The 11922-nt window shown below is 34.0% G+C and overlaps 2 protein-coding genes across 2 annotated transcripts; one reads left to right on the top strand and one right to left on the bottom strand.

The window, feature by feature from the left end:
* Positions 1-1483: 1483 nt before the first annotated feature.
* On the top strand, positions 1484-3185 carry LOC132309090 (zinc finger BED domain-containing protein RICESLEEPER 3-like). The gene is made up of 4 exons (XM_059807442.1): positions 1484-1618; positions 1928-2661; positions 2770-3113; positions 3166-3185. The coding sequence occupies exons 2-4, from the start codon at positions 1943-1945 to the stop codon at positions 3183-3185; spliced, it is 1083 nt and encodes a 360-aa protein (XP_059663425.1). The 5' UTR covers positions 1484-1618; positions 1928-1942.
* Positions 3186-7078: 3893 nt separating this feature from the next.
* On the bottom strand, positions 7079-9530 carry LOC132309091 (disease resistance protein RUN1-like). The gene is made up of 4 exons (XM_059807443.1): positions 8469-9530; positions 8054-8323; positions 7524-7863; positions 7079-7401 (listed from the first exon to the last, which is right to left on the bottom strand). The coding sequence occupies exons 1-4, from the start codon at positions 9528-9530 to the stop codon at positions 7079-7081; spliced, it is 1995 nt and encodes a 664-aa protein (XP_059663426.1).
* Between the last annotated feature and the right edge of the window lie 2392 nt (positions 9531-11922).

Consider the following 11922-nt stretch of genomic DNA (forward strand, 5'->3'; position numbering starts at 1 on the left):
CAAATTCAAATCTTTAATTCTATTGTCCGGCAAATTCCATTCAAGGAATCTAAGTTCCAACAACTGACCTTTCTCTTGCAATGTTCGATTATACTGTTACAATTCAAAATACTTGTTCTATCCAATTGAATTCAATCATAATCTTTAAATAGATTCCAATCATCTAAATTCAGCCACCTTATTCCATTAGACTCTTTACTTTTCACGTAATTTCAATTCAGCCACTTTATTTAGATTCTATTTCAATTCAGTCGCTTGATTTAAATTCATTTATTTTACTTATTGCATTTCCTTTTTTTTAAACACTATAAAAAGTCCTTGCATTCAAGGCAGAAAAAAGAATCTAGCCTAGAGTTTTTCCTATTCTCTCTTTTGCACAATTGTCTGAAGTCAGCCACCAAAAAGGGATAGTTGGTGTTCAAATCATTTTTGAGTATATATATATATTCTGGCACACTCGTAAACTCCATCGATCGTGTGAGGCAAAAAACATGCTAACACAATACCAACATAAGCCAGAACAACTCTAGTTTATCAGCAACTGAAAAAAAATAAAAAAATAAAAAATACACACACACACTAAAAGTGAAATAAAATAATGAACTTTTTGTGATTGCCTGCAGAAGGTGTCCTAAATGGTAATCCAGAACTATAGGCTTCACCTAACGTAAAAACAAATTAAAATTTTATTAATTATTTTACTGTACATTATCAAATTTCAAAAAAAACTCTCGAGTCACTAATACGGATTTGAATAAATCCACGTCCATTTGCTAAAAAAAAAAAATTACATTCAATACGAGATAGAGAAAACTCAAACGGAATGTTATAAAAGGTAAGACTCTGATATTGACAAAGTGGATTTATTGGGTTTTGTTTTTTTCAAAATTCTGAAATTTAAAGCGTAGATCTAGGGGTGGCAATTTTTACCGCCCCGTCCCGCCCCTTCAATAACGGGTATGAGAACAATTTTTATACCGTTGGGGCGGGTATGGATATATTTTTGTACCCGTCGAGGGTCATGGGGCGGGTACGGGTTCTAATTCATATCCGCCCTGTCCCGCCCCGCCCCGCTAAACATATAACTATATATATATATATATATATATTATATAATATTAATAACTTATAATCAATTTATATAATATAACAACTCTACAAGTTACACAACCCTAATTTTTTTGTTTCTCTTTATCAGGTATTCCATCCTTCTCTCTCTCATGACTTTTTTTGTTTTTTCATACTCTAATATTATTTCGTTGATATCATGTATGAATAGTATGATTATGTCTCTATGTTTGTAGTTCTGATATCGTACTTGGTCTTGATTTTTAAGGTTTTTGATTTCTGTAAATCTTTTTGTTTTTTTGATGTAGTCTATGATTTAAGTTATATATATATATATATATATATATATATATATATATATATATATATATTATTTCAGTGGATATATATATTTATGTTTATTATATATATATATTTTATCATACCCACTTGTGCATTGGAGTCTGATAACGTTCCTTTAGAACAGATAGCTTGAGTTTTAGGTAGAACGACGATGAAAGCTTGAACTCCTCAGACTGGACTATTACAAATTTGAATACTAGTTGAGAAGGTAATTTTTTTTCTCTTTTTTCGTCTCTCCTATGCAATAATGTTTTAGTTGTTTTGGATTTTACATTTGTTGATTGATTAATCTATAAAAAACTACTCTTTTTTTCGTCTACGTGATAATGGGTTGTGGATGACCCACTTGGGAATTAAATTTTTTATTTTTATTTTTATATTTTAAAAAACCAAGCTTTTTTGTTTTATTCAATTATATTGGCACTTCTCATTCTCCTTTATCATGTTCATTTGTCAGTTTGATTATCAATTGAAAGTGAACCTTTAAATTAATTACTTCTATATTTTTTTTATCTAGCAAGTGGTTGATATAATGTCCCAGCCAACTCAAAATATGGAAAGTGTGCCATCTGCATCAGCTACACAACCTACAAGTTTTGATGCACCAATTGAAATCAATTCTGAATCAGCACCCACTCCAAGTTCAGGGGTTACAGGACTCGCAACATCACAGGCGAGGAAGAGAAAATTGACTTCAAAAGTTTGGAAGGATTTTGAAAATGTGATATTGGATGGGCCAAATGGGGGGTCTTTTGCTATTTGTCATCATTGTAAGAAGAAGCTTGTTGCTGAACCTTCATCTGGTACTAGTCATTTAAAACAACATTTAAAGAGGTGTGTGAAGCGAACTAATACTGATATACGTCAAAAAATGATTGCACGTCCTCCAAATGTTGATGGGTCAATGCAATTTGGCAATTTTACATTTACCCAAGAAGTTTCAAGGAATGAACTTGCTAATGCAATTGTTTTGCATGAGTATCCTCTTAGTATTGTTGAGCATATTGGATTTAAAAGGTTTGTTAGCAGCCTCCAGCCCGGCTTCACAATGATGACTCGGAATACAATCAGGAGTGATATTATGAAGCTTTATCAGTCGAAGAAAGTGAAAGCTTATAGGTTGTTTGACAAACTTGAGAGTCGAGTTGCTATCACGACTGATATATGGTCTTCTAGACAGAAAAGAGGTTACATGTCAATCACTGCTCACTATGTTGATGAATTTTGGCGCTTGCAAAATATGATTATTGGGTAAGTATTTAATCTTTTTTTATTTGTTTTGTTTCAATAACATGATATCTCAAAAGTTGGTTATCCATCAGTGACTAACTTTTATATTTAATTCATGAATACTTTCAGGTTTGTTTATGTGCCTTCTCCACACACAAGTGAGATTCTCTGTGATGCACTTATGAATTGCTTCCTGGATTGGAACTTGGACAGAAAGATATCTACTATTACGGTAGATAATTGTACAACCAATGATGCATTGATTCAGGGTCTTTCGAACAAGTTGTCTATTCGTAGTAAGTCACTTCTCTTGGATGGTAAAATTTTTCATATGCGTTGTGCTGCACATATATTAAACTTGATTGTGAAGGATGGTCTAGATATAATTGGAGGCGCAATTGGGAAAATTCGTGATAGTGTTCACTTTTGGACGGCTAGCCAAGCTAGAGAAGAAAAATTTGTGGAGGTAGCCAGTCAATTAAAAAATCCATGCCATAAAAAACTGTCTCTTGATTGCAAAACTAGATGGAATTCTACATATTTGATGCTTGAAACAGCTATATGTTATAAGGATGTGTTTCCACGATTGAAACAACGTGAGAGACTTTATACATCTTTGCCATCGGAGGAGGAATGGAGCTTAGCACAAGAAATTTGTCGGAGATTGGAACTATTTTATTCTATTACTGAAATTTTCTCTGGGACTCGATTTGTCACCACAAATTGTCTCTTTCCAAAAATTTGTGAGGTAAAATTGGCATTGCGTAGTTGGTGCAATTGTGAGAACGAGGTGGTAAAAAAAATGGCAGCAAGTATGATGGAGAAATTTGATAAGTATTGGAGTGAGTGCCATCTTGTTGCAGGAATAGCAATAGTGTTAGACCCAAGGCATAAAATGACCTTTTTGGAGCATGTTCTTCAGAGGATACATGGGGACGAATATTTCTCTCAAAAAGATCGTGTACGCCAAGCATGTTATGATTTACTTCAAGAGTATCAAGATAGAAGTAAGGAGGGAACTAGTCTAAGTGAAGATCTAAGTGGATTGGCTGCATCTTCAAGCTCTACAAGTAAAGAATGGGACATTTATGCCGAGTATGATATAATTGTTAGTGATTTGTCAAGGATTGGGAATGTGAAATCAGAGTTAGACCATTACTTAGATGAACCTGTCTTGCCACGCACCATGGATTTTAACATTTTAAATTGGTGGGATGCAAATAAGAGTAAGTATCCTACATTGCAGCTGATGGCTCGAGACATCTTGGCTATTCCAGTATCAACTGTCGCATCTGAATCAGCATTTAGTACAAGTGGTAGGTTGGTGAGTCCACATCGCAGTCGACTTAGTCCTGACCTTATAGAGGCTTTGATGTGTTCTCAATCTTGGTTGTGGAATGATCTAGAAGGTAATGAAATTTTAAATATGCTTTTATATTGAATGTCCCATTTAGTTTTATTCTTTTTCATTTTTTTTTTTTAAATTTTACACTGTTTTGCAGCAAATGCATCGGCGTCAACTCTTTCTGCTGGAATCTCTCGGTTAACAATCTGTGATGAAGAAAAAGATTAAAAGGCTTCAAGGTATAGTTTTTTTTTTTTTTTTTTTTTTTTCCTTCCCCCTCCTTTTTGCAGTTTAGTAATATTAACTATTGTTAAATCAATGTATAGTTTTTTGTACAATTAGTCACCATCAATTACTAAAAGAACATCTGTTTTGATCTCATCTGATATTGTTATAGTACATGAGTTATGCAAGTATTAAATTAAAATTTAGTGTGCTAATTAGTACTACTATACTTTGATTTATCTTGTATTATCCAGACTTAGGAGAGTGCAGTGTTATAGTTGATAGTTACAGAAGATATTGAGCGTGAAAAAGATGCAGAAATTTGTGTGGAACACCAGACCTTATCAATTAGTAGTAGACACCAATCTGTCTCTATAGGAGCAGCGGTGAGTCTCTTTCATTGGCTTTCTTTTTCTCTCTCAACATCAGTAGCGGCTTTAATGAAGCATTTTAGTGAAGCTGTCTGTGCATATGTGTTAATTGATGAACAGAGAGGCAAGGGGTCACGAATTGTAACGAACATTTGTATTTTTTATTGAAAAGGTACAACTGGTACAAGCTAGCAATTTAGCACACCGGTGTTGAACATAAGATTGTTGTTTTTCAAGACTACTTGATGATCATTGGAATTATAGTTTTCATATAAATTTTATTTTCTTCAATTTGTTGATATTTTTTTATGTATTAAACGATTCATTTGTTCATAATTTTCAGGTTTTGATTAATTCATGAACACTGTGGAAGACATGGGAGATTGCAAATGCCAATAGATCATTTAAGGGATTTAAATCAGTTTTTGTGTTTTTGTTATCTTTTGTTAATTTTAGACTTCAATTTTGAATAATTTGGGATGTAAACTTGCTTTTGTTTTGGTTATGGTGGAAAGTTGGAGTTTAGAACTTGTTATGATTTGGTTGTATTAAACCCTTATTTTTGTTGATTATGTTCTTTGAATTATGCTACGAGCATGCTATTTATTTATTTATTTTTATTGGGATTCATATATGTTATGTCATTTCCAAGCTTTTTGTATTAAAACATAGTGGTGGCAATTTTTATTGCCCCGCCGGGGCTCCGCCCCGTCCCGCCCCTTCAACAATGGATATGAAAACAATTTGTATACCGTTGGGGCGGGGATGGATATAAAAATTTAACCCGTCGCGGGGCACGGGGCGGGTATGGAGTTGCCATTAATCAAACGGGGCGGGGATGGATTTAGGTAAACCCGTTCCAAACCCGCCCCGTTGCCATCCCTACGTAGATCCTCTAATATTTCTAGGGTTTTGTTTTTTTATTAATTTAATTAGGATTACATAAGAGCGTACCACAACAAAAGTTGCATTTAGATTAATTGTATCAACAATCACTAATGAAATAGTCTAAGTTGTTGCATTTCAATATTGATTTTCAAATAACTAAACCTAAACTAATGAAATACTAAAAAGGTAAGCCTCTCACCTCACAACCTAGACGTTGAAATCTCCATATATGCGCCACCTCCAGAAGTTTTTTCTTGATCATCATCCTCATCTTGCGCTCCCATTAGAAGATGGATACCCCACTTTTTCAGGTTGACTGGTACACAGGTGGTGGTATTAATTGAAGCCTCAATGTAACAACCATCACAAATTCACAATCTGGCTCGCTTGGCCTAAGCTTTGGCTTGTTGTAATTGGTTTTGTGAGATAACGTGATGTGATCTGAATTCATTCACCTTATATTTGTCTTGTGACCATTGATTTTGAGATCAAACTCAACCAAGAAAGAATATTTGGAGTGTTCGGCAACAATTTGGATAACAGCGCAAACAAACTGCCTCATATAGCCACGATATAATAATCACAATATATTGAGCCATGATACGCATAGTCCATACATCTTAATGACTATTGGATTAGTCCGACTGTTGCATAAAATAGTTGAATTAATCCGTTTATTGGACTTTATATTATTTTATTTTTTTTTAGAAAAAAAGTATGTGGACAAATTACTTTGGCCGATTGCAAAAACCGAACACCACCTTACTTGTGTGGATAGGGACCGAGCAGTGATTTGGACTAAGGGGGCACAACTCTTGGCTTGTATATGCACCTATATACACAAAGACTAAAAACAAAACTCGGCAGCATTTTGTGATATTACAAACATATATGGTATTTTTTGCTATTATAAGAAATCATATATATAAAATAAAAAGAAAAAAAAAAAGTTGCGGAACTGCCCCATGTGGGCGTTAGCTGCCTCCGTTCCTGCTGTGGGTCCCGAGCTCAAGCATCTAACTATTGAAAGTTACTCGGTTTTTGCAATCCGCCAAATTGAGGGTTAGAATATCATAATTCTTTATTTTACAGAGAAAATGTGATTAAAGTAAAATATTGGAGCTTCCAAAATTATTTTTTTTGACACATTTCTCTAACTTATTTATATATGGAACGATTTCAATTCCTTTGATTCTGAATATCATAATTCTTTATTTTATAAAGAAAATGAGATAAAGTGAAATATTTGAGCTTCCAAAATGATTTTTTGACATATTTCTTTAACTTATTTATATATTAAAAGGTTTTGATTCCTTTGATGTAAGGGATAGAATCCGCACCCACTATATCAAGTGGATAAAAATTTCATTGACTACGTTAAATAAAAATTTTATTTATATATGGAACGATTTCAATTCCTTTGATTCTGAATATCATAATTCTTTATTTTATAAAGAAAATGTGATAAAGTGAAATATTTGAGCTTCCAAAATGATTTTTTGACATATTTCTTTAACTTATTTATATATTAAAAGGTTTTGATTCCTTTGATGTAAGGGATAGAATTCGCACCCATTATATCAAGTGGATAAAAATTTCATTGACTACGTTACAAACTATCACTATGGTTTCTAAGAAACATATACATAAGTTGACTTTTTGAATACATATATGGTTTGTTCCCATGATTCTTACCCAGTTTGACGCAGTCTGTGAAAATCCATCGTCGATCATCTGGACTACCTTCACTTGTTGGAATGGAATACTGTTCAAATGATACACAACCTCTTGCACGAACAAAACGTATAGACGATGGAAGTGACTTCACGGTTTTGAGGCTTAAACAACCATCTAAATAAAGTCGCTGGAGATTTGTGAGCTGAGTGAAGCTTGGTGGTAAGCCAGAGAGTTGTTGCTGCCCAGTAATAACTTCTTCAATGACGAACAGTAGTGAGGGACAATGAGAATGGAACTTTCATATAAATTGCAGCGCTCCCAATCTAGTTCTTTAAGGTTAGTCAACTGTGCTATGGATGGTGGTAACTCTCTTATACCACTTCCTCCCAACCAAAGAACTTCTAAACTCTTCATTTCACCAATTTCGCTCGGCAAACTTTCAAGCTTTTTGCAATCTTTCAGATTTAAAACCTGGAGCCCTTTGAGATGTTTAACTGATGGAGGTATATCTTCTATTGCAGTGCCATCTAAAAAAAGTTGTTCCAAACAATCCATGGGTCCTTGGATCTCTGGAAACTTCTTAAATTTTGAGCAGCCACTGAGATCAAGGGATCTGAGAGAGATCAGATTAACCCTTTCAGGGAGCCTTCTGAGATTTTCACATTTACGGAGATCCAAAGAAACAAGACTTTGATGAAATGCAATGGACGGATGAACCTCAACCAGACTTACAATCTCGAAGATTCAATTCCTCCAAATTTGGCATCCCAGAAAAAATGGGACTCTTCTCCAAATATTTAGACTTCCTGAGATCTATGACTTTTAATTTATCTTTGGACTAATGAAACAAATTGAGGAAATAATTGACAGAGAATCACGTGTTATTTATATAGAATTATAAGCTTACCTTTTTGTCCATGAAAATTTGTTTGAGTTGGCTGTGAGGAAGTCGAAGTTGAACAAGATTTTTTGGATGAAAATTGCGTGGCAAATATTTTTGAGAGTAACCGTTCCATTCAAGATAAGGTAACTGATTTGAAAGAGATGCGGGGCATCTATCAAGTAACACACCACTGATTTTGAGAAATTTTAGTTTCTTCACCTTCTCGAAGTCATGGGCACTTACATGGAACGTCCCTTTTCCGTCAAACACAATGCTCTGAATATTTTCCGTCACCTGATAACAAAAAATAATAATGTATAATAATTGTACCTCACAAAGTAAGAATTTAACACATACTGTATGCATGTGGAGAAACTATGCATTTAAAACATACCGTATGTTCAGTTAATATTTCAGAAGCTTAGTCGTAATCCTACACCCTGCTGTGTTTTCCAGGCTCTTCAGATTCTTGACAAACAATTTCTCTGCCCATTTCTTGTATGGACTCATGTATCAACAACTTGTTGTCTTTTGATGTATTAATGAGGCAACTTTCATTAAGAACTTGCATTCCAAAAATTGGGTCATATTTTAAAACACCACAATAAATTTCCCCTACATGGTCCTTGTCATATCCTTTGAAGAAACATGCCAAATCGAGCAACATATTCTGCTCTTTCTTATCGAGGCCATCATACCTTAACTTTAGAACTTCATGAATGGGAAGTGTGGTCTTCAACCTATCGAATATACTTAACCACTCAGGTTTGCTTCTTTGACGGACACAGGAACCCAAAACTTCAAGAGCAAGTGGAAGGCCATTGGCATAATCTTTTGCACGTTGTGAAAGTTCCTTATATTCCTCTACAGGCTCACTCCGCCGGAATGCATGCCAACTGAAGAGTTCAAGTGCTTCCCTGTCATTTAATGCCTCAATGTCGAATGTTTTACCATTGTTCTTTTCCAGCAAGCATTTATATCCGGTTGTTATGATGATTTTACTTCCTGGACCAAACCAATTATATGGAATTCCAACCAAACTGGCTAATTGTTTCTCATGATTTACATCATCAAGAATTATAAGAACCCTTTTGTTTCCAAGTCTATTCTTTATCTCTGTGACTACCAAATCTGAGTTTATTTTATTATCCATTAGGGTCTCTCTAAGATGCTTTATTTGTACTTTAGCCATACCATCGGGTTGATTTGACCTTTCTCTAACACTTTCAAGGAAACAAGAACAGTCAAACTCATTTGCTATTCGTTTATACACAGCTTTGGCAAGAGTTGTCTTGCCAATTCCTCCCTTTCCATAAATCCCCAGAAAGAGTCTCTCTTCTGATCTCTCTTCATTTAACTTCATGATTAGCTTGTTTGCACGGGAATCAATACCCACTTCATGTTCAGCAACTTTGAATGTTTTACATTGCAATGTACTTGAAATATAATCAACAAGTCGTTGAATATAGGCAGCCTCATTCCTATCAAGGTTACAACACATTAAATCGAGTGTGTCAAACTCTTAAGTAAGAAGTGAAATAAAGGCTGCAATAAATAATTAAATATAGTGCATGATGTTCTCCATTTTAATTTCTACAGAGGGAAATGATAATAAAAAATCAATTTGCTAGAAGAAGATTAAACATTAAGAATCTTAATCATGTTTGTAAACATAAAGATGAGTTGGTAAATATTTTAATCCAAGCCATATGGCCGTAGATGGTGGCCGATGCGAAAGTGATCCCTGTGGGCATATTATATTGTTATATATCTGTAATTTAAGGAAGGATTTATCATGTATTTATGTAAACCAGGTAGACCAAACGAATAGAATTCATGTCGTTACAAATTATTGTTTTTTATTAATTCTACTTTAATGAGTCTAACAAAGAGTAAAAAATGATTTCTCCCGACTACAATTTGGTCCAAGCCTCTATAACTCAAGATTTTCAATGACTAATAACTCAACGTTATATCAACATTCAACTTTTTTTAAAGCATCTCATAACATCCTATTTATTTATTTATTTATTTATTTATTTTTTTGATATAACATCCTAATTTGACGCTTACTAATAATAACAACAATAATAATAACAATGCCAGCAATAACATTAATATTAATATTAGTAAGGTAGGAGCAACTGAATGTAAACAACTTTAACTTAAAAAAAAAAAAAAACTGAATGTGAACAAAATGGATAGCCCCACGGGGTTGTGTAATAAACAAATAGCAGATAAATTAAAATAAAATAATTAAAAACTCAAAGTAAACTCAAAGTAGATTTGGGGCGGAGACAGATTTAGTGATAAATCTGCTCTACTCCCGCCTCGATTATATATGTACTTTTAAAATTTATATATATATATAATATATATTTAATATTTTTAAGACTCTTATTACTTTGCTGTAAGTGTTAGTTAATATTTTAATATTCACTACTTAATAATTTAAAAGTCGAGTCGGTTTATTTATCAACCCAATTTGAGCACATTGGGTGATTTTTTTTTTTTTTTTTTTTAACTAAATAATAAAAGTAACATAACCCGCTCTGCCCCCGTAATTAAATAAAATACGCAGGACGGAATCGGTACTTTGTCTGTCGGAATAGGGCGGGGATGGTATACTAATTACAAACTTGTCCCGGAATTGGTATGACGAATTTTCTAACGAGGCGGAGTAAGGTTTAGCTATATTCGCCCCAACTCTGCCCCGTTGCCATTCCTATTTTTTTTTTTATTTTATCTATTCTTACTCTTGGTGCAAAATAAAATGTGCATGAATAAAAGTAGAAAAATTTCCTTATTAGTCCTACTTTTAGGCTTTGAAGACAAAGGAGTCCTAAAAAATATTATCAGGACAAACAGGCCTTACTTTTATAATTTATTGAGTGAATTACATTAAACCCTTTTTTTCTATTTGTATTTTGCACTAAACCTCCATTTTCTATTTATTTTGCCAAAAAAAACCCTATCAACTATCCAAAGGGAGTGATTTAGCAAATGGATGTTAGTTGAAAGGAAATTGAAATAGAAATTGACTTCAATACCTATTAGGCTTATTTGAAAATCTAATTTGTAGGTGTCGTCATATTTTTTTATTATTAAATAATATAAACGGCATCATTCATAGAATTTAACACTTCTAATGATTTTTTTTTTTTTTTTTAATATGTTAACATTTTACTAGACTATTGAGGATATAATAAATAAGGTTTTGAAAGCAGTCTTTTATTTAATTAAAAAAAAAATTATTTTGTTTGCAAAAGCATGGGTTAAATAATTCCATAATAATGTCACGATGATCGTTAAGTTTACATTAGTCACATGGAATGAATATAACGCACAAGTTTACATTGACACCCATGAGATTTCAAAATATTGCATACGCACGTACCCCTCTCGAACTTAAAAAGACTAAAATGCCCTTTAATTAGTATCAACAATTAATTTTTAATTATAAAATGACTTGAATGCCCTTTAACCCATTAATCCACCCTCTCATTCATCCCATCAGCACAACCAGATCACCATCACCCCCAAAGCACGGCGGCAGCACAAAGCTAGTCCGGTGGACTCCCCACCACGTTATGGCACCAGATTGACCTTCACGGATTCTCGTTGATGTCGTCATCCGTTTGATTCTCAATCAACAGATCCAAATATCCCAATCGTCCGATGACCGTCACGCCACGAGATCAGATCGAAGCCGTTGAACGATTGAATGCTCAGAGATCGGCGATGACGAACTCTCTGGTTCAAATCAGAGCCGTTGAAGGAGAATAAGTGAGGTGTGCACTAGCAGCGTTGATTCAACCTTCGTCACATCAACAGAGGCGTAGACTGTGGTGGTGTCGGCACCGCCTCCGCCGCGGCCACCGTTAGAGGTATAC

The sequence above is a fragment of the Cornus florida genome, unplaced genomic scaffold (genome assembly GCF_030987335.1).
Source record: "Cornus florida cultivar Cherokee Brave unplaced genomic scaffold, ASM3098733v1 CherokeeBrave_3.0.0_Hap2_Chr05, whole genome shotgun sequence".
Taxonomy (NCBI): Eukaryota; Viridiplantae; Streptophyta; class Magnoliopsida; order Cornales; family Cornaceae; genus Cornus; species Cornus florida.

Coding starts and splice junctions, on each gene's coding strand:
- LOC132309090 (XM_059807442.1), top strand. CDS start 1,943: ATGTCCCAGCCAACTCAAAATATGGAAAGTGTGCCATCTGCATCAGCT. Junction 2,662..2,769: donor TTGCAAAATATGATTATTGG/GTAAGTATTTAA, acceptor GAATACTTTCAG/GTTTGTTTATGTGCCTTCTC. Junction 3,114..3,165: donor AAAATTTGTGGAGGTAGCCA/GTCAATTAAAAA, acceptor TTGCAAAACTAG/ATGGAATTCTACATATTTGA.
- LOC132309091 (XM_059807443.1), bottom strand. CDS start 9,530: ATGTGTTGTAACCTTGATAGGAATGAGGCTGCCTATATTCAACGACTT. Junction 8,324..8,468: donor AGCCTGGAAAACACAGCAGG/GTGTAGGATTAC, acceptor TTTTGTTATCAG/GTGACGGAAAATATTCAGAG. Junction 7,864..8,053: donor AAATTTTCATGGACAAAAAG/GTAAGCTTATAA, acceptor AGTCTGGTTGAG/GTTCATCCGTCCATTGCATT.